At 42.7% G+C, this 20,832-nt stretch overlaps 2 protein-coding genes across 13 annotated transcripts in view; one reads left to right on the top strand and one right to left on the bottom strand.

Moving 5' to 3' along the window:
* WDR41 (WD repeat domain 41) overlaps positions 1-20,832 on the top strand; it is a 61,324-nt gene that overhangs the window by 37,899 nt on the left and 2,593 nt on the right. The window contains exons 13-18 of one of the 6 annotated variants that reach the window (XM_064481778.1): positions 1,825-2,027; positions 2,844-2,973; positions 5,884-9,619; positions 9,718-9,801; positions 11,405-11,706; positions 12,545-19,016. In XM_064481778.1, coding sequence (XP_064337848.1) covers positions 1,825-1,977 — 153 coding nt within the window. In that variant the 3' untranslated portion in view covers positions 1,978-2,027; positions 2,844-2,973; positions 5,884-9,619; ... (1 more) ...; positions 11,405-11,706; positions 12,545-19,016. Of the gene's footprint in view, positions 1-1,824; positions 2,974-5,883; positions 9,620-9,717; positions 9,802-11,404; positions 11,707-12,544; positions 19,017-20,832 lie in introns of all 6 variants that reach the window. The other 5 variants (XM_064481782.1, XM_064481769.1, XM_064481764.1 and 2 more) reach the window with 5 other exon arrangements.
* PDE8B (phosphodiesterase 8B) overlaps positions 4,610-20,832 on the bottom strand; it is a 283,468-nt gene continuing 267,245 nt past the window's right edge. For 6 of the 7 annotated variants that reach the window (XM_064481744.1, XM_064481716.1, XM_064481732.1 and 3 more), the window contains 9 exons: positions 20,152-20,316; positions 18,103-18,148; positions 17,558-17,693; positions 16,485-16,683; positions 12,104-12,321; positions 10,577-10,697; positions 8,457-8,624; positions 6,160-6,289; positions 4,610-5,602 (listed from right to left, as the gene is read on the bottom strand). In XM_064481744.1, coding sequence (XP_064337814.1) covers positions 5,493-5,602; positions 6,160-6,289; positions 8,457-8,624; positions 10,577-10,697; positions 12,104-12,321; positions 16,485-16,683; positions 17,558-17,693; positions 18,103-18,148; positions 20,152-20,316 — 1,293 coding nt within the window. In that variant the 3' untranslated portion in view covers positions 4,610-5,492. Of the gene's footprint in view, positions 5,603-6,159; positions 6,290-8,456; positions 8,625-9,589; positions 9,779-10,576; positions 10,698-12,103; positions 12,322-16,484; positions 16,684-17,557; positions 17,694-18,102; positions 18,149-20,151; positions 20,317-20,832 lie in introns of those variants that run through there. The other variant, XM_064481722.1, reaches the window with a different exon arrangement.

Here is a 20,832-nt window from a genome sequence, read left to right as displayed (position 1 = left end):
GATAATAATTTGTTGGCTTTAGTGAAACCCAATGTCTTGATGCATCTATCAAAGTAATAGTTGAGAACTGTAAGATATATACAGTTTTAACTTGTTCTAAATTAATATTTATTATAGACATCATTGCCTGTATTAAAGGAAAAGAGAGAAAGTGGTGAAGAGATGATTGGAACTGGTAACAGTATAAGCAGAGCCCTAAGTAATGAATTTCTTAAGTTGTTCCCTGTTTTGTGGCTATGGAGGAATCAATTTTCTTCTGAAAGTGCATTTATGCTTAGGAGCAAGTAGCAGCAAACACTTGTTACTGAGCATTTCCTGTGTTTCAGGAACAATACTGGAGACTGGAGTTTTCAGAGAGATGTAAAATACAATTCTTCTCGTGGATCTTATATTTTAGTAGACAGGAAGGACTCGGACCTAATAAACTGTTCATCTAGGTTGCTTATGACGGGCCCAGATGAATAGCAGACAGTCAGTACTCAGGAATTACTAGAAAATAGTGGAAGATATGGATGGGACTTAGCTGAACCTTGAAGCTTAAGGATTAAGGTAGGATTAAGACAGTCTTGTGACCATAAGCTCCCTGATGTTGGATACTCTGTCTTAGTCATTACTGTAACAGGTAGGTTTCCACTTTGTTTTGTTTTGTTTTTTTAACTTTGGGAGTTGTGAGGATGGAATGTTGTAGATAGGCAAGCAAAGATAGAATCTACTTGGTGGCAGGGAGCAGTCTGGCTAGTGGATGGGTACCATTAGTGGGAGATGAAGCCTTGGCAGAGTAGTTTGGGGTCAGATTATGAATGTCCTTAAATGTAAGGCTGAAGAGTTTGGACTTTATTTTTAAAATAGTAGGACCCCATTAAAGATTTTTAAATGATGGGGATAACTTCAAGTGGCAGATTTGTTATAATAATGAAGTGTCAGATTCTTAGGAATTTTCCTCAGTGGAACTGTTGACATTTAAGTACTTTTTAAAAGTATCTCTGGCTTGAGAAAATCTTGGCCCCCTCTCAGGTGTGCTATCTCTTTAATTTCCTCATTCCTTTTATATTTTCATCCTTACTTTCTAAGCCCAGTCTTACCTACCTGTGTACTGAATTCGGTCTTTTCCATCTCCTGAGGAATTTTGTTCTGATAGTTCCCCCCTTCACTCCTACATTGTCAGCTGAGATCTTCTGTTACCTTCTTATTTCTGAGAACACGCTCATCCTGTTGTTTTATTTCTCTCCTTTATTTCACTCTTCTTCGAGGAGCTCATCCTTTTCATGGTTTCATTTATCTCCTCTGATACCAGCTCTCTGCTCCTTACTTTGCATGCTGCCTTCTCATACACACTCCACTTTTCAGTTCTTAGCTTCCAGTCTATTCCTTCAGTGGGCATGACCTTCCTTTTTGTTTGGAATTCAGACATTGGATTGGTGGCTATTTTTTGCACAAATAAGAAGGCAGTAAAAATGATTAAGTAAAGCAAGTCTGGAAGGACTTCTGACAAAAGTCTTAAAACCAATACTTGAAGAATTAGATAATAGTAAAATTTAGAAGATACTTTGGGAATTCATGTACTTTACAAACACAGCTGTTATTTTAGTAATCAGAACTTTGTTAATACTACTCCACGACTGAACTATAAATATTAGATATTGGTTTAGCATTTGTATATCTGTATGTGACTATCACCTTTCATAAGAAATTTTATTTTTAAGTGTTAGTGATAGAGTTTTACATTCAGATCCAAAATTAACAAGCACGTGTAGTTATCTAGTTATATTAGCTTCTTTTCTCCTTGAAGTCCCTATAATCAGTAATTAAAAATTGTTTTTACAGATGTTTCTGTACTTTGAAGATCATGGACTAGTGACATGCTCTGCAGATCATCTCATTATTTTGTGGAAAAATGGAGAACGTGAATCTGGACTGCGCAGTTTAAAGTTATTTCAAAAATTAGAGGAGAATGGTGACTTATATCTTGCTGTCTAGTTCAAGGAATTTGGAACACCTGTGCATGAACCTTGACCATCAAATATAGGGTAATACTCCGAAAACCAATTACCGTATTGATCACGTAAATTTTGTAATTTTTTTTTTCTTGTTACGCCATAAAATTCCAGTTGTTTGAACTCTTTTTCTGGGCCTACAAACCGGCAAGTTGCTTATCAGATATTAGTATAGTCATCAAATATAGCACAACTTTTCACTTGACTTTTCACATAGCAGTCGGTTTTTACAAAGTGAAGTTTTCAGATTTTAGTACAAATGTGTGTTGAAGAAGAATATTTAGAGAGACAAGATTTTTTTATACTTAAAAAAAGGGAGGAGGAGCTGCTGCTGCTTTGCGCCAGGACCGGAGAACGTACGTAGATCTTCTGTCAAATATGCCACGCAATGCTCATTGTCCTTTTCATATTCTTCTATTGTACGGTATTTTTCTCCATTAAGCAGTTTTCATTTTTAATTTAAACCAGTGATTGTGAACATTATTTGGTTTTGTGCAATAAGCAGGGGTAAGCGTGTAAGTCCTTCTCTCCTCTCTTTTTGGCTTTTAATTTTCCTCCATAATGGACTTTGGAGAGTCTGCATTAGGTTATGAGTTTATAAAATTGTTTTCTTGGACTGTATACAGTATTACATGAATTATAAAAAGGAATTCATAGATTTCTAACTGCTTTATTTCCTGATTTCTTACGGATTAGTAGTATGTGATAATCTAATCTATTCACAGGGAATGATACAAACCACAGGTGAGTTTGGGGAGCAAACAGGATGGTAAGTACCTCTGTTATTAATGTCTGGAAGCCTCCAACCCATTCATGAGACTCACTGTTTTCTTCCATCTCTGACCTTAGGGCATTCAGGGAAGCAGAAACCATTAAGATGGCAGAATCCAGCAGGGACTCAGACTTGATGGCTGCTCAGTAGTTATATACAGATTGCTGCTAAAAGTTGAACTTTTAGAAGAATACAGCTATAACTGAGGTTGATATATATTATGTACATTTTTTTCCACTTCCCTAGGGTAGCTTTCAGTGCTGTTATATTTGCAACATCAGAAGTAATACTATGTGGCAGACCTTGTAATTTTTATTTAACAATAATACCCTTATTACCTCATTCTGTACTTTATTCACATAACACAATCAATAGCTTAAATTTTGGGAACTTTCTATCATCCTTTCCAGTTATCTTTCTCAAGGTGAGTAAGTTCTGACTGAGCAGATGAGGCTTGTTCTTTTGCCCCCAGGACCTGACTCTGAAGGCAAGCAAATTCTAAAATCTTAAACTGGAAGTAAAGAATAAATTATAGTTATTCTGGTCCAGATAACAGTGTTTTATAACTGACTTCTCTGTCATTAATATGGTTCCCCTCAATACAGAATATTTTAGTAAACAACTCAGTATGGGAGACTATAAACCATTTGATAAACTGTTTGGAGGAATGTACTGTTTAGTTAGCAACTCAGTAGAAGATAACACCATGGTAGATTATACTGATAAAGAGCCGAGCAGAGCTATGCTAAAGCTTCAGTACCTGGCAGTCTTACTACAAAATTAATTTCACATCACAGTGAGTAAGCTTTAACATTCATATAGGAAAATGTCAGACATCTGACGAATGTCACTTACCAAATGGAACCAAAAGCAAGATGGTCAGCAAAAGACTGTCATCTCAAGCAAGCTTCTGCAGCCTGGGCAAATTATTTAGCTCCTTAAAATGAGATTCTGACATCGTGAATTTAATGTATTCTGAAAACAAAGTGTGTGACTCATGACATAAAGAACACTAAATCAACATTTTGAAATTACGAAAAATTTAGGCCCAAGAGGTAAAATAAAAACAGCTGTTGGGAATGAAAAATGGCTGTAGGAATTTAGTTACAAGTACTTCACGAAAACAAACATTTTCATCACATTTACATAACGCAGCATCACAGTACAAAGCGAGCTGCTATGCTGACCAGGCAAGTCCTTTCACCATCTAACAAAAGTAATTTAGATACATTTCTTTGCATGGAATTGTCATGTATGTTTCCATTTTTTTCCATTTTACAAAACATAGAAAAAAACATTGGCACATTATGTAGTGATAAGTCATTTTTTTTTCTTCCCATGTACTAGTTCCAAGTGTTCTGCATTCCGATTTTCATTTGAAAAAAGTAACTACTGATTCAGTTAATTTAATCTCTATTTATACCTCTTAGAAATGCAGCCTGGAGTACAGAGAATTTGAAAGAAAACCAAAGATTTTGTTTACTGAGTTTCTAATATTTATAATACAGAGAGAGGGGTTGGTAAAAGAGAAAGGAAAACCTCAAGTCTGACTTCATGTAGATCACAGAAAGTTGTGAAAACAGCTGTATAAAAATATGCACTTGTGCTTTAGAAGCTTTTAGCATACAATTAATAGCTTAAAATAGTATTTACTGCTTCCTCATATACTTATTTTGATATATTTACACATATCTTGCGATCTTTTTTTTTTTTACATCATTAAAGCAAAATGGCATGATCTTAAATATAGATAGGTTAAAAATATCTGAACCTTGAAACTTCATCTATACCCTCCCCAGATATATACATCTAGATGGTACACAGCACAACATACTCCATGGACTTACACCCAGAAAATTTAGATTGCTTTAATAAAAATTTTAAACAGCAAATGTATATAAATTTTTTTTTTTTAAAAAAGCTTGTCCAAGGGCATTCAGATTAATGGCTTTTATATAATACTCATTATAGTGCCTTGTGACTGCCTCTGTAAACCAGAAATAAGGGAAAAGCTCATGGATTCCCCCGAAACAAGATCTCACTCTCTTCCCCATCATGGATGGCTTTCTATTAAGATGAATCCCTTTTGTAGGAAAGAGGGCTACACAGGCTGCTGATACCAGTCTAGAGAAGGCACTCACCAGACCACAGCTGTGTTTTAACTTGGGTGTCACACCATCGATTTGAAGAACCACCTAGCCATGGAGGCTCTGAAGTTAACTAGTTTATCAGTAATTTGGTCCTGGTTGTTTTGCTCATTTTATATGTGTTTTTTCCCCTTAGATATTATGATATTCTTATAAATTTTTCAGATTGATGCTCTTGAGTTAAAAAATCAAGCTAAACAGTGATGGTGACTTTCATGGTAAAAGATGAGCTAAACCCTAGCTGAGCTACACAGTCACCAGCCATGGAGCTGGGCTCACGGGCACCAGGTCTTTGCTGCTTGTTACAGTGAGTCAGCTCCATGGCTTGACGACAGCAGGACAGAACATTTTTGCCATGTGTTTGTTCTGTCACTGATTGTTCAAAAGGACATTTTTCTGCATGGAACATAATTTTCTAAAACTGAACTTTGGGAACTTGAATGATTCAAGGTCAGATATTAAACATTAGCTCCTTAATCTACCCCTGTCATTTTCATTATAAAGGAAAGCCTCTTTTTTACATTACTGTGATTCACAGTGTCCTCTGTAAATCAAGAGGTCCTCTTCTCTGTCTTAGCTTTAGCTGTCAGTTGGAAGCCTCAGACTTTTGCACTTTAGGTCATCTAATGTCTTCCAGTGTTTGTAGTTATCGGCCAAATGTTGCATCAGGGCTGGCAGGTGGGCAAAGGCTGCAAGGACATAAAAGAATTAAAGCCTGTTAAGTTAGGTCCCAGGAACACTTACAAGGTTGGGGCTCTGTGGGACAAATTTGGGATCAGAATTGGAGGAGAGGTACCCTAGGTTAGGCCTTAGGCGAACACACAAGCGTGAGAAGGGTAAGTCTCCAAGCACTGGTTTCCTGCATATGAACAGATCCTTTTAATTAAAAATGGAAAAGCTGTTTATCAGTGATATTACCAAAAGAATCTGTGATTCAGAGTAGCCTTAATTTATTTTGTGTTCTTTCTAGAGTTTCCTCCAATGATACACTAAAGCTCCTGTAAGCTTTGGAAAGATGTCCTTTGAAGAGTTGAACACTTGTTTATCCAGTTATCAAACACCCATTGAGTCTTCTGTAAACAAGGTCTGTGCTGAGGATGCAGAATGTACACGCACCCCCACCATACCTGGCCACACGTCAGCTGACTTCATTTTTTCTTTTAAAATAACATTTCATTTGCACCTTTAGGCCCAGCCTCTGTCACTAAAGGTAATTTTGTGGGTGACAAAACAGGAACTATCTTACCATCCCAAGCATCAAACATGTCTGTTATGAAGTAGTCAATGAAGGAGATTTGGGACTTGGGGATGCTACAGGTATTCCGGTCAAACACTGGCATCACCACAGGTAGCCCCTGTCTCTTCTCTTCATCAGTCTGTAAGAAATAACAGATCCAGGGCTGTCGGGCATGGGAGAAGCTGTCACAGGAGCATCTAGTTTCTCAGAACCAGTCTGTGAAAATGGATCAGCAGCCAGTTGTATAAATGAGGAAACACGCTCAGCAAGGTCCCCAAGCTGCTTATAGAAGACGGCCACCTGATGCACTACAGGCACTGAATTCAGGTCTTTTGACTCTCAAGTCTCTCAGGCTATCCTCTAGCCCTTCCTGAAGCACTGATCTCACAGTTCACGCCTCTTCTTCTAAAGTCTGTTTTCGTTTTTGCAAGGTCAAGACTATTTTCAAAGTAATACTACTGATACTAAGTGACGTTTACACTGAGGGAGCAGAAGCAACGATGGGTAACATTGCTGATGCCTCAGCATGAATCACAGACCTGGCACCAACTGTACCAACAGTCGTTGTATTATTTATTTGCAGTTTAAAAAGAAAGCCAGTTTCGCTTCAGAATGTCTTTATTAAAGCAGTGAGAATTAATCTTACTCAGTTTGGCCCTTGAAAATATGGATTTTTAATATTCTGTGTGACAAAATCAGAAGTACATATAAAGCCCTTGTGCTGCATGCACATCAAAGAATGATGGTTGTCTGGATGAAAAGAGCTGAGTTAGCTTCTTTTCTTCATGGAATTAATTAACTTTTTTACTCGAAATAATGAGAGAAACTACAATTGTTCAGACTAGGGTACAGGTCATGCAGCTCTCTCAGCATATGTGTAAATTGGAGTATTTTGCACATTAGAGTGTATGTTTATATGCATATGGTCATAATTCACTGGGCTGAAATTAAGATCCACATTTCCTGGTGGTGTGTAGAGCCAGAGGCTGGCTGATCAGAGACCTCATTTGTAACTTTTTATTTTTAGGTCATCTGGGCTTATGAATACTACTACTTTCCATTCTGGGAAAAAGATACCACCTAAACAGGGAGCCTACATTAAAGAACTTAAAAGTGGTTCTTTCCTGTTCCCTGTTCACATACCTTGAGAGTAACTAGGAGGATTTTAAGTCTTCTCTGTGGGTCCTGGGAAGCCCAGTAATGGCCTCCTACCAGCTTTTGGCCCAGCTTGCTCATTTCAGGTCAGTCGATCAGGCAGCCTTAAAATATCCACTGCTGTTCAAGGAGTGAAGGTTTTTTTTCCCTTCCCTTCTCTTTCTAGCAAACTCAGAACTGCCTGTCCTACTTCTCTTTAATTCATGGGCTATTCCCATCCTTGAAAGCTGCAGCTAACTTACTGGGTCCTTGGCTGACCTCTCCATCTGCCCCTGCCCACCCTTTTTAGACATCACCAGCTATTATCTATCCTGCCCCCGTGGTACATGACAGCCATGGAGACCCCCGCCTCAGGTGCATTACTTGTAGCTACTTGTGACGTACCTGTCTTTCTGTCACACATACTAAACATTAGTTCTCAGAGCCTCTTCTCTGGAAGTAGGCCTATATTTCAAATGGCATATTGTCCTCTACTACTTTCTAGGTTAGTCTTCTTTAACTCTTCACACTGCCAAAGTGAACTATGTATATATTGCTGCTCTCTTTAGATAAAAATTGTTTTTCCTCCTTACTCATTTTGCTCACAATGCTCTGTTCTCCCAGAATGTCCTTCCCCATTGCTAAATGTCTTAAATCCTTGAAAAAGACAACTGTAATATCATTTCCATGAAGCCCCTCTTATCTAGAAAAAAAATCTTCCTGGACGCTCTGAAGACTTAACACTACCTCCTTTAGAAGTGTTTTCATTTTTTTTTAACCAATGTATGGACCTATTTATATCTGTATCTGCCCCCTGCTGTACTATGAGCTACCCAGGGGCAGAGATGTGTCTCACTCATGTCTGTGTTCCCCAGTGCCCCACAGAGAGAATAATCATCTAGTGAATGAATGGGTGATATCCCAGTTTTTGTGGAAGTTCAGGATCTAACAATTTGAGGATGAAAAGCTACTTCAGAAGGCTCAGTTTATCCCCGTTCCCCTAGAGAGACTGGTTTGCAGCTGGCCACACCAGCCAGTTTCTTGAGTGAATCAGAATTCTCTTCCAGGCAGGGGTGAGCCATTCCTTTCCCAGGAGGAGTAATTTACTTACTTACTATGACCGGGGGCCACTCCCAGAAGAGAGGTGGAGCTTCCCTAGAGAGGCAGCATACCTGTGCGAAGTACTCCTCAGAGATCCTCCCAGCCCATTCGATGCACAGGTCCAGGGGGCGGCATGGGTTGGCCACGTCAGCACATTTAATCATCATGCGCTTGATCAGGATTTGGTTTTCAGGAAAGTTCTTCCCAATAGGGTTGCATTCACAGTCGCTGCCTTCAATCTGGAAAGCAGAATGTCATATCAGGGTTAGTTCAAGATGCTGGTGAAGCCCACAAGTGCTAACTGACCAGATGTTCGATGGTGACAAGGAATGGTCACCCAGGCAAACTTAGGCATGAGACTAGATGAAGGAGGTTTTCCCATCCTTAATTCCATCTATAATACCCTGATATGTTCTTGGGTTGGGGCAACCCTCAAGCAATACAAACAGAGCTTAAAGAGTCAAAGTCTCTGTTACCCTGCACTTCTGTCCTCTTTCCCCAGAGGTTTTGAACTGCTAGGAGCAGGTTTTGTTTTGAATAAATTGGTATGTAATCTTAAAGGAGAGATTTCTCCCAGTTTTATCAGAAAATATGTCAAAGCAGAACTTTCACTTATTTTCAATACATTAAAGATGGGGAAACAGCACACTTACTAGACTTACACCTGCCAGCTCCCTCTCTATGACTTTCTGTCCCACTCCTACCTCCTTGCCCATTTCTTCCCACTTTGTTTCATTCTCTTGAGGCATGTGTCTGCTCACGCTTCCCCGGCTGCCCTTCCAGCTGGTGGTAGGGAGTGTGAGACGTTTAAGTTGTAGGGGTACTAGGAAGCAGAAAGTGGGCCAGGGCAGGAGCAGGTATATTCAGCCATGTTTAAAAAGACTGTACACCAGTACATACCTCATGAGGGGTGTGAGTGGTCAGTGGTCCCAAGCCCAGCAGCCAGGTCTAGGAGGAGGCTTATGTAAATGCTACAACAGGCCAATTACACAAAACCTGGAAGCTTGTGATTCCCTACTTTCAAAGATACCATCGAACGGATGGTGTGAAGACAGTTAATTAGCTCTTCAGAGCTCTGCCAAGCTCAAGGACTGCACAGCATTTAAGGGTTTTTGTTCTGCTTTGGGACTGCACCTATTTATTAAACCATCAATGGGCAGAAGAATTATGTTCTGAAGAGTGGTGGTTTCATTACTTACCATTGGGAAGATACTGCTTGCTTATAGATACTGCGGTAAGTAAATCAACAGAGTTGGGGGCTTACTTGGATAGATGACCTTCCCAACTCTAAATTTTATGATTCTGTGTTATTTTTCCCTCTTAAATCCCCAGATCCTTGCTCCCATAAGTCCTCTGTGGAAGGAGAGGGTCCTGGCAGTGTGCTGTGGAATCCCTGGGGGATGGAGCAGAACACAGGTGAGGTGGACACTGTCCCTCCATCCAGGCTGGTCATGTGATGGGTCCTATACAGATAGTCTCCATACTGATCATCAGGTTACTTTTAAGACAACCATTCATCATCCATCCACGTATGCAACCCTCATACAGGAGTGAGTGAGAAGTTTTTCTAACTTTATGGAGCTATGAACAGTTTTTATAGTTTCAAAGGGCAGTTGATCTCATTTTAAACAGTAAGAGATGTGAACCTTCTGTCCATGTTCCTACAGCCCAAGTTTGTAGGGACCTTAAGGCAAGTCTAAAGTACATGAGTAAATCTGAAAAAGGAAGAAGACTTGTGCTCTTGTTCTCAGCTAGTCACTCCCAGTTTAATAGGTACTGATAGGCTTTTAATGCAAGTCAGCAGGAATATAATTCTTTAAAATATCCAATTTTGAGGTCTCTCAAGAGTTCAGAGAACAGAGAACTAGGGCTTTGGGTCCCCTAAATACTACCATTTATTCCAGTCTCTGCTGGCTGCAAGCTCCTTTCATCCTAGCCTCTGGGCCTACCTCCTTTTGTCACCACTGGCTTTTATCTCAGGGCCTTTCTTTTATGGAGCTCAGAGTTGCTGTGGACACTGTCCATCTATTCTTGTCCCTAGGGGGAAGGAGTGGCCCGCACTTTCAGCCCTTCCTTACCAACTCCAAGCAAATAACCTTCTTGTATTCAAGAAGGGGAGATTGCTTTCAGTTCAGGGTAGGTTCAAATGGAAATGTACTGTGATGTAGCTTATTACATGGGGAATGCTTACCTCAGCTCCCATTGGCTTGTTGATGCTGTTCACAAATTTGTTCACATGTTCGAAGTGTTTTGTCATTTCTGTTGCTAAAACCATGTCAATAATAGCCTGGCGCAGTGTTCGATAATGGTTCCTAAAATAACCGGAAGACAGAAGGCCTTGTTCACAGTGTGTCCCGAATTAAAACTGTTCTTGCTACCATTTCACCACACTTCCCACAATCTAGGAGCAAGTTGGGGGCTCGGAGTCAGGAAATGAGTGAAGGTCACAAAAAAGTTAACCTGCTCATCTTCCTGCTAATCGAGGACATGGTGACACTTCCATTTTCCCCAAAGATAGCTGACCCTTCCTCATATGATTTATGAGTATATAAAAAAAGGAGAGCACCTGTCACAGGGGCACTTATTTCACAAGGTGGCTCCCTTTTACCATCCCTTGGCAATGTCAAGAACAGGGAGGTGGAGAGAAGCGACAAGTTCCTTCCCTACAAGGCAGGTGCGGCAACCCGGTGAGCTGTCCAGTGACATTCAGTGCAGACACACTGATCCTTACTTCAGAGAAGTGTCATTTCTTTTGATGATGGCATTGGAAGAAAGTTTTTCAATTAGTGAGTAATTCTCTAAATTACAGTTAGATAGACATTGTAACGGATGGAGCGACAATCCTGCTCAAAATCACTGCCCAGTTCCTGTCATCTTTTTCTAACTTTAAGAGCCAGAATGGGGAACTGAATAAAATTGGCCACTGGAAAGAATTCTTCCTGTGAAAGTTTTAAAAACAATACTGGACACTGATGAGGCTTCAACTGAAGATGGAATAACTGGTCTCCATTTTTCTCAGGTTTCTGGAGACAGGCGGATAGGTCCAGGCTCATGTTGACAAGTGGTCCTTGAGGCCCCGGGTGAGCACTGAGCTCTGAGCTCTCTGCACTGCCCTCTCTCAGGAGTCTGCTGTCCAGCCTGGCTGGTGCTATGTGGGAAGTACAGCTTGACTGCAGGGTTGTGGCAGGCAGGAGGAACTGCATCTGTCTGTTCACAGTTGGCCAGCTCACCAGAGGACAGTACAACAGTGAGGGGAGCCTGCCCCACCCTGGGGGCCCCAGCAGCTCTGCCAGGACCTGTGGAATCCAGCATCCTCATGAGGTAGGATTTTAAGTGGCCAGAAATTGAGTTGGGGAGAGACAGGGAAGGGTACTTTTCCCTTGAGTTACACCAAAGACAGGATGTCCTCCTGAGAGGGTAAAAATATCTGATACACTTATTAGCATTATAATCACTTTTTATAGAATGCTTTGCAGTGTTTAAAACATTTCATGAACTTACTGAAGACCAAATGGAGTTTAAAAAGATGAACCCAGTCTAAAAAGTACAGTTAAGTTTATAAGGACAAGGTTATTATTTTACTGTCTGATACAGTGGTGTAACTGCTCTTACTTCCCCCTCCCTCCAAGAAGCAGCTAAGTACTTGGTGAAGTTAGGGAAAACGGAGTTTCCTCCTTGCACTTTACAAACCTGAGCACAAGAGTCTGAGCACACGAACCTGTCAATATTCTTGAAAATGTTGCATTTGCTGTCCTTGACCGTGAGCTGGAAGGCCAAGGCTGTGTGATGACTCTCCAAGACAGCGGTGTCATTATAGAGCACGGCGAGTTCACTGCCTGCATTGCACAGGAAAGAATTGGTCCTTCCCGGGTGATCCACGTCGTGGACTGTGGCAGCAATCAGAGCAGCCACCTCATCTAGCTGATCGAGGCTTCCCTGGGGTGAGGAAGACAAGGCTGAGCATTATCCACTGGGTGTAGGGGACCTACACCCATCCCTGTCTCCCGGGAGAAGATGGGCCAGGGGATCCTCTCTGACTTCCCTACAAGTTGGGAGGCCACCTAGGATACATCCCATCACACTGATCTGCTGTGAATTGTCTGGAGGGAAACAGAAACCTCAGCTGCAGTTGTAATGGATGCCTAAATTCTTTTCCCAGAGTCCATTCATCCTACTTCTCCTGCAGGAAGATGCCAAACAGGCCTTTCAGAATGCATGCTGTGTGACATACTGCCATGACTCTCTTCCATGAGCAGACAGAGAAGGAAGTGGCCTAGGATCACACGTGCTACTTTGTTCGCCTACTTCTGAAAAGACTTGAGAGTGTGGCAGTAAATGGCACAGATACAAGAAAACTCTTCACATGAAGATAAAAGGATTAGAACCAAGCAGCACGAGAGAATCAAGGACAAAAAGAAGCTTCCCAGGAAAACAGGCTAAGGGGGCTCTTGCAGTTAAGAACAAAATTCAGCTCTGGGTTACATATGGCAAAGACCAAAAAGGAGACCCTGTTTCTCACGCTCTCATTATATAATTAAAGGACACAAACCACAGTATCAGGGGATACAAATGTTTTCTCAGCTCACAGCTCTAGGAGGAAGTTATCAAATGGGCTACTGTTACCTGAGACACTGTACTTTATGAACTCATGCCTTCAGTCATTTATTGGACGCTTCCTGGGAGCTGGTCGTCATTCAGAGAGCTAGAGTTAGGGGCATAAACTGCGCTGGCACAGTCTCAGCACGTCTCACAGGCAGTCACTTCTGTCTGTGTACTTACCTGTGCTGTGTGTGCTTTCCGCAGCGATTTATCAGCCCCGTAGTGCAAAGAGGGAAGTACAGAGGGTTTGACAGTAACCATGAGGCCTGATCTAGTACAGGGCAGTGCTGGCCATTCAGTTTTCTGTGGGGATGGAAATGCCTGTATCTGGGCTGTCCAGTACCGTAACCCCTAGCCACTTATAGCTCCGGACACTTGAAATGTGGCCAGTGCAACTGAGGAACTGAATGTTTCATTTTATTTAACTTTAATTAAATGTGAACTGCCACATGTGGCTAACGGCTACTTACTGGACAGTGCAGGTCGAGTGCAGGGGGTGGGCAAGGAAGGCATCTCTTAGGGAGTGACTTTTATGTTGGAGCCTGAAGGATAAGCAGGAATTAGCCAGCAAAACATGTCAAGGGAGAGAATTCCAGGCAGAAGGAACAGCTTATATGAATCTCCTGCTGTGAAACAAAAAAGTAGTTTCTTCAGGAAACTTAAAGAGCTTCATTGTGGGTGAGTGAGGGGAAAAGTGGTCCCCAAGATGAGGCTGGAGGGGTGGGCATAATTTTTGGTTTTCCCAAGTTGCTTTCCTAGGCTGTGGGAGAAAAAACGGCAAACTGCTTCTCAGATGCTAATAGGTAAGGACCAGTCAATCTGAAACTCAGCCCTGAAAACTTTCCTGAAATCTGCCCCGACCAGCAGGGAGCCATTTCCATTTCCAGTCCTGACCTGGAGCTGGTGGCCAATCAACTTGGCCTCAGCCCATGTGAACGGGTTTCCTGAGCCGAGACAGCAGTCGATGCTACTGTTTTCAGCTCTTCTCAGAGATTGATTATGTAAGTACCCAGGGCAAGCAAGCATGCCTAGCCCCATTGGCCCCATCATGCTGCCCAACAGGACCCAGAGCTGCCCCCACGTGGGCTGATTCTAGCTGTGTAGTGAGGCCCCAAGAGGCCCCAGCTTCAGGCTTCCAGCTAGTGCTCTTGGAGTATGTTCAGTCCTGTTTGGAGTATGGGGCCAATTTATTTTCATATCTTCAATGAAGGAGATTCAAGTAACTGGAGCAGACAACAGTAGCATGAGGCGAGACGTGCCTGTCCTTCCAGCTTACACTGACTTAGACCTGACGCTTGTACAAAGGTACCAATAACAGGCCACGCCCTGCCGTTTTGACAAGCACTGTCTAATAATGCCATGCCTGATGAAACATAGGGGGCAGGGAAAGAAGACTTGGCTGCTTACTGGCAGATGGGAGAAGCAAGATCCCCTCTAAGGGAGGGAGAGACTGTCTGTGGAAGAAAACTTCCTCACCAAACCCGGCACAGTAGAAATTCTAAACCGCTGGAGGTGCTGACATTTCTGCATAGTGTTTTTCTTTCTTTAACTAGCAAGGTAGATTTCAACCACAGTGAAGCAGACTGGCCAGAATGGACTCCATTCTGGATTAGCCTTTCAAACAGTTGCTTTTCTGGGACAGTCACTTACACTCAGAAGACAACAGAAAATGCTGGCTACTCTGACCTCTCCACCTGCAGTGGTTCCTGGGAACTGTTAAGAGTGGGGAGGGGACAGGATCTGTAACAAATTGAAGGGGAATGTCAGCTCTGGACATGTTACCTGTACGGCTGGGTTGAGGACGTGGAGCTCTGTCACAGTGACATTAAGAATTTTAGCCTTGTAAAGAAATTAGGGATGACAGATGACATGGGTATTTGGTGAACACGTTTTTCTGACTCTGTCAGTGGCAGCAGCTCTGGTGGAAGTGGCCTCAGGAGTAAATGCCACTTGGAGCGCCCCGCGGTGGGCTATCCCGTGATCTTGGGCTGCTCACTAAACCTCTGAGCTCAGGAGCCCCTTTCACCTCAACCCCCTAGGTTGCTTGTAGCTCTGAATTTTCTGATTCTTTGGCAGAGACTGCCAAAGTTAGAAAATGTCTTTTGAATTGCAAGCACACGGTATCTAGTCTTGGACTTGTTTCTATTGCTGCTATTTGAGAATTCAGTCAGACTCTGAATACATTACTAGAACAAACAATTTAAAGAAAAAATACTTATTTTAGGGGATGGTGAATAAAAGAGATCATAAAGTGACTAAGCATTCCCTAATGTATCAATCATTTTATCTATTTTTCTAGAGTGGTTCTGCTTAAGTGAGGTTCATCTTTAACTCAAGGCTGCTCTGCCTGTGGATCCCTTTGGTCTCAGTATTCATGCCCTCGGTCCTGCCCTCATTTGGCACGTGTGGCCTCAGCTGTACAGTATCTCACAAGGTACAACATGGAGGAAAGGAACCTGCAGTAGGGATCTGGAAGGACCTTAGCTCCTCAAAGAAAGGTGCTATAGGAACACAGGCTGATAGCACCTGTATTGTCACCTTTTTTAAAAATTAGGGGACAGAAATCTTCAAAAGCATCATTCTTGAACCACTTTCTTTTCTTGCTAATGAAAGTAAATGCCAGGATCAGTCTGTGGCAACACTGAGAAGGGAACGTTCCCTCCTCCCCATTTTGGTGCCACTTCTACTCCTACCTATCCCACTGCCACTCTTCTCCTTAAGTATCTAGAGTCTTAAGACAGAAAATTACCTCATACCAAGCATTTGCAGATTGATGTGAATCTGCTTCTATACAGCACTTCTCCAAGGGGTATCTGTATTCTAAGCTTCACTTTTAATTGTAGCAGAGGAATTACACGCTTTACGGTGCAAGTGGTGGTAGTTGGGAAAGAGGGGAGACAAGGACCTCTTGCCAGCTATGCATGGCGTGTACATAGGGCTGCCCTACAAGTCAATGCCTGTAGATGACAGTATGGACTTCCAGGTAAGATTAAGGGACTTGAAACTCTTAAGAACTATGCAAGTCATTAATATACAGATTTACGCATATACACCTACACAGAACACACATATATGTATGTAAATGAGCAGGATGCTGAATGGCTCATTACTGTGTGGACCATAATGTACCAATAGCCAAATTCTGAACCTAAAATTTAACCTCTGGACCTAGTAACCATTTGCTATAGTAATTAAATTCTGTCCTGTAACCCAGTCTCACAAAGGGCTCCTAGTGAACATTTGGAGAATAGGTTCAGGTATCAGCCAGGCATGTAAAGGAGTCCCTGTGGTGGCATAAATTATTAGTTTAAGCATTTTTGGGGAAGGGAGGGCTAGGAGAAAAGGCCATGTCATTACAACACCAAAAGGATCAATTTGGTAGCACAAAAAACTGTCAGATTGGTTCCAAAATAGCTGTTTGCCAGATACATTTCTTAAGATTGAGTTCTTAGATCTCCAAAACCTAGGCAAGTAACTCGATCGTGATATCAAAATTCTACCTTTACTCTCTCCTTTCCGAGGAAGAAGGCGGTGGCGTGCAGCACGTCAGCGGCGTGGGTGGAGTTGTGGTAAGCGTTGGAGGAGTGGTAGTTGGCTTCAATCACTTGCAGCCAGGCCCGCAGAGTAGTTTCAGAACAGTGTAAAAACTCACATACTCCAAACCGGGAAAAGATCTTTAAGCCCAGGTAAACCAATGGCCTGCAAACAAGAAAACAAACCCTGACTCACTGTATTCACTGCTCCAGAAATTGCTTTCTTTGAAGATACTTCATACTTAACTGCACAAGCACAAGGGTATAAAAATGTGTCCTCTCCAAATCAGGAGATAGAGCATCTCCCCTTCACCAGGCACTTCCTGAAAACTAGGTGCCTCAGGGTGGTTAATCCAAATGACCTCTAGACAGTCTCTAAGTTATCTGCCTTTCAGTGGCTCTAACAACCAGGAAACGTCCCTGACAGTCGCTCTCCATCTCCGCTTCCACATAAGCTCTGCACTTCCTTTGTGTCCCCTGAGGAAGTTACTGAGCCCGAGGACAAAAGGGATGGCTTGCGTGGGCTCAGCACAGTCATGTCATTTAGAGTCAAGTTACTTATAGGTGAGTAGCATTCATATCCTACAGACCAACATCCCTGGAAGAAACAGACTTCTGCAACAGAAGGGGACCTTCTGAGTTATCTAATCTTTCCCTTACCTATAGGATGGATCAAAAGAAAAGTCTTCAGTGCTGTCAGACTCATTTTTTAAGGTGCTGAGAGTTTGGGGCTGAGAATACCTAGAACTGTTGGCTCACTGGCACAGAGTGACTTGGGTAGATCTGGAAAGGACACTATTATTTCTTCATCCTGGGTCATCACCAGGCTGATCCCACATCTTACCCACTAAAACGCTTCTCCATAAAGGATCTCACTTAAGGGGCCATAGTCCCTGCTCATTTCTCCAGCATGGAATGAAAGGCAAAACCTCCGAGGTCTTTTATGGCAAGGACTCACATCTCCCTCAAGGTTTTCGGACGTGAAAGTCTTGAGTGTGGCCATCAATCATCCTGTGGCCTACAGACAGAGAAGCACGTACCTTTTATGTGTCACAGCTTCCAGTTCAAAGATGTTGAACTCCCAGCTTTCCTCATTATCAAGTAATTGAGCAATAGAAGGAGGGACGTCATTGATGGTTATTGGCATCGCAAGGTGACTGTGACTCTGGTGCACGTCTGGGCAAACAGATGAGGTAGGGAAGGGCGGTTAATTGTGGAATTGTGAGTGCTGCTGAGCATCTGCCATCTTCATGGTTGCCACTAGAAAGAAAGTCTTCAACCTCGAGGGGTAGAAAGAGTTTCACTTCAGGGTTCCCTTACATTATTGAACTTCAAGACCCCCAAATAGAAAAATAATCCGGTTTAACTACATTTAAATATATAGAGGTTTGCAATTCCTATTCTGACAGTGCTTCCAGAGAAGTAATTTAAATTAGGAGAGCTGGTTTCAAATGTAGACCATATAAACTCCAGTGAGACCAAAAGGAAGTATCACCAAGGCCCTCCTCAAACAATAATCACAACACTGGGGGAGAGACAGACCAGAGACAGGTTACCAGTAACAGATGGAGAGAAGACAACTTACTCTTAGTGAACACATACTCATTTCCTGACAACCTTCTCAAGCCATCCTGGAATAAAGAGAGACGCTGTGAGAAGCATGCTTTACTGGCTGTTATCATTACTCCCCCATTTCTTTTATTAGCCAGAGAGAACTGAATCCTGATTAACCCAGCCCATCTGGAACTCCAAGTTGAAGCTCCGAATCAAGTCAGAACAATAGCTACAGAGCAGAGGATACTCTCCCCTCCACGGCTTTTAGCCCCAGGAGACGGAGAAGTGAGAATTAAGTGGCTGTGACTGCACTCAGGCCTCACACCTGAGCTGTGAGTTGGCTCTGTTCTCCTGCCATCTTTCTCCTGTGGCATTTTGAAGCCACATTAATGAGACCAAAGAAGTGATCTTGCTTTGGATGCTTGTTAATTTGAAAGGACCCCACTTACCGTCATAGGGACACTGTATTCTTGTGTTCTTAGATTTATATCCTGGGGAGCCAAAGCCATGGGCCACATTTTGGGGATGACTTAATGTAAAGCCTTTAAAAGGTTAGGCTAGTTTTTTATCTAATATCTAAATTAACTTTTTTTCCAACTGTACTTTCTATCTTACAGCATGAGCTTTGCTGCTAGCCTTTAAAAGAATTTTCCGGATTTGAGGTCTTTGGAAGGGCAGCATAAGGGAGTGGACAGAATTCTGATGTTCTGCCATTTACTAGGTTCTTGAACTTGAACTCGTCCCCAGATGTTCTTGCATCTCCGTTTCCTATCCCCTACCCCTGAGTACCTGATTATTTAATTCTTTGCCTAAGTCATTTACAATTGCTTATTTGTCATCCCTAGAAAGCATGTGCTAAGATTTAAAGTATTAGTGAAGGGCTCCCCTGAAGTGACACCTTGGATCTTTAGGCCAAGAGCTGAATTTTGAAAACTAGATAAATAGGTAAGTAACAATGGCCGGAACGGTCCTGCTTCTAAGGCAGGTATCACAGGGAACTCCTCTGTTTTTAACCTGCCTTTATTTCTCCTCTTGCCCAATGCTACATGACCTGGAGAGGAAGCCCAGGAGGGTGTGGCGCAGGGGGAGGGCGGGCAGGTACCTTGTTCTAGGAACCAGTCTTCCTGCCGCAGCTCCGCAGTGGCCAGCGCCTCCTGGCAGACCCTTGCCAGTCTTCTTTAGAACTGAGGTCTACACTGCACTGGGATGGGGCCGCCAGGGCCAGCCCAGGGGCACTCAAGCAAGAGGAGGTCACTCAAGTTACGGGCTCATGAGAGACCTTTAGTAGGAACACGGAGAACTGGCCAGAAAGCCAGTCAGTACTCAGCATTTGGTGACAGGAGCAGACAGAAACCTTCAAAGTAAAACTCTTAGATGACTTGGGCCTCATTTTCTCCCAAAGAACTCTTCCGGCTTCAGCCTCCAATAAGGAGCACAAATGAATAATCTGAATTTTCTTTTTCTTCACTTGCTGATAGATGTTTACAGCCAAACAGATCATAGCAGAAACACTGGAACAGGATGACTCCTTAGAATCAGCTACTTTGGGGGGTTACATGTGGTGGTACTGGAGTGCTGGCAGGGGGTGGCTTCTCCTCCCCTCCCCGTACCAAGCCAGAACAGCTCCACTCTGCTTTTACTGATTATAAAGGGAACTCCATATAAAGCTTTTATTCAAAGAAAGAATTCTACGGCTAAGATTCTGCAAACTAGTGCTGTCCTCGAAGTACCAACCCTCTCATTGTATAAAGAGTCTGAGGTCGAAGGAAGCCCAGCCCCAACCCTCAGTGGAATACTGTACCAGGTCCAGGGGAACAAGTAAACAAGGGCCCACTGTGCATTTTTAGCCTTCAGTCAACTACCTGTTTAGTCTTTGCTGAAATAAAATTCCGAAGGACGAGTTCTGGGCACAAGTGATTCATCTGTGCTCCTGCAGCTGCTTCTGGTTAAGCTGATGTTAGCCCATTGAGCAGGTGTTTCCGCACCCATGGGTAACAGTGTATGTGTTGTGTGTCATATGTATTCTGGGGTGCACCTAATGTCATCTGCCCTGTATTTCTAGTTTTCCCTCATCACTCACAGTCATCAGGCCTCCCACGAGGTCACTGGTGTGAGGGTCTTCATCTTTGGTACCCAGCTGAGGGGAGTATAGTTCTGTGGTCCGTAAAATTTCTAAAACTCTGTCCAAGGCTTCTGCTACTGTGACAGGACTATTTTCTTGGGCTGCATTGATTATATTTATAACCTAAGGATGTAAAGAGAGAGAGAAAGAATACATTTGAGGACATTAGGATTCTTCTTCCCAAAAGTCATACGAGTGCCCAGACTCTGAAAGAAATCAGGTGATAACACATCTCGTTGCTCACAAAGGACTAGTGCTTTCACAGCGCTGCTCCCTTCTTCCTGAAGCGTGCTTTTCACCCCACCTTCTCCCAGTGTTTCTCCTGCTTTGGGGACCATAATTTCTCAGGCTCCTTTGCCGACCCTTCTCCTCTAGCTCTCTTCTGCAGGTTGGCGTTCCTCAGAGATTGGTGCCGGGCCTTCCTCTCACTCTACAGTCCTTTCAGAGATGAGCTCTCTCATTTCCATGACTTTGGACATACATGATCCAGATGCCAAGGACTCTCAGATCTACATCCCAGCCCCGACCTCCTTTTTGACCTTCAGATTTATATACTCAATTGCCTGCCTGACATATCTATTGGAATATCTTGCTTACATGTCCAAAACTAAACTCATAATCTTGTTCCCCTCTTCCCAA

The sequence above is a fragment of the Camelus dromedarius genome, chromosome 3, assembly GCF_036321535.1.
Source record: "Camelus dromedarius isolate mCamDro1 chromosome 3, mCamDro1.pat, whole genome shotgun sequence".
Classification (NCBI taxonomy): Eukaryota; Metazoa; Chordata; class Mammalia; order Artiodactyla; family Camelidae; genus Camelus; species Camelus dromedarius.
Note: the sequence above shows the minus strand (reverse complement) of the source record. Positions and strands in the feature narration are given on the sequence as shown.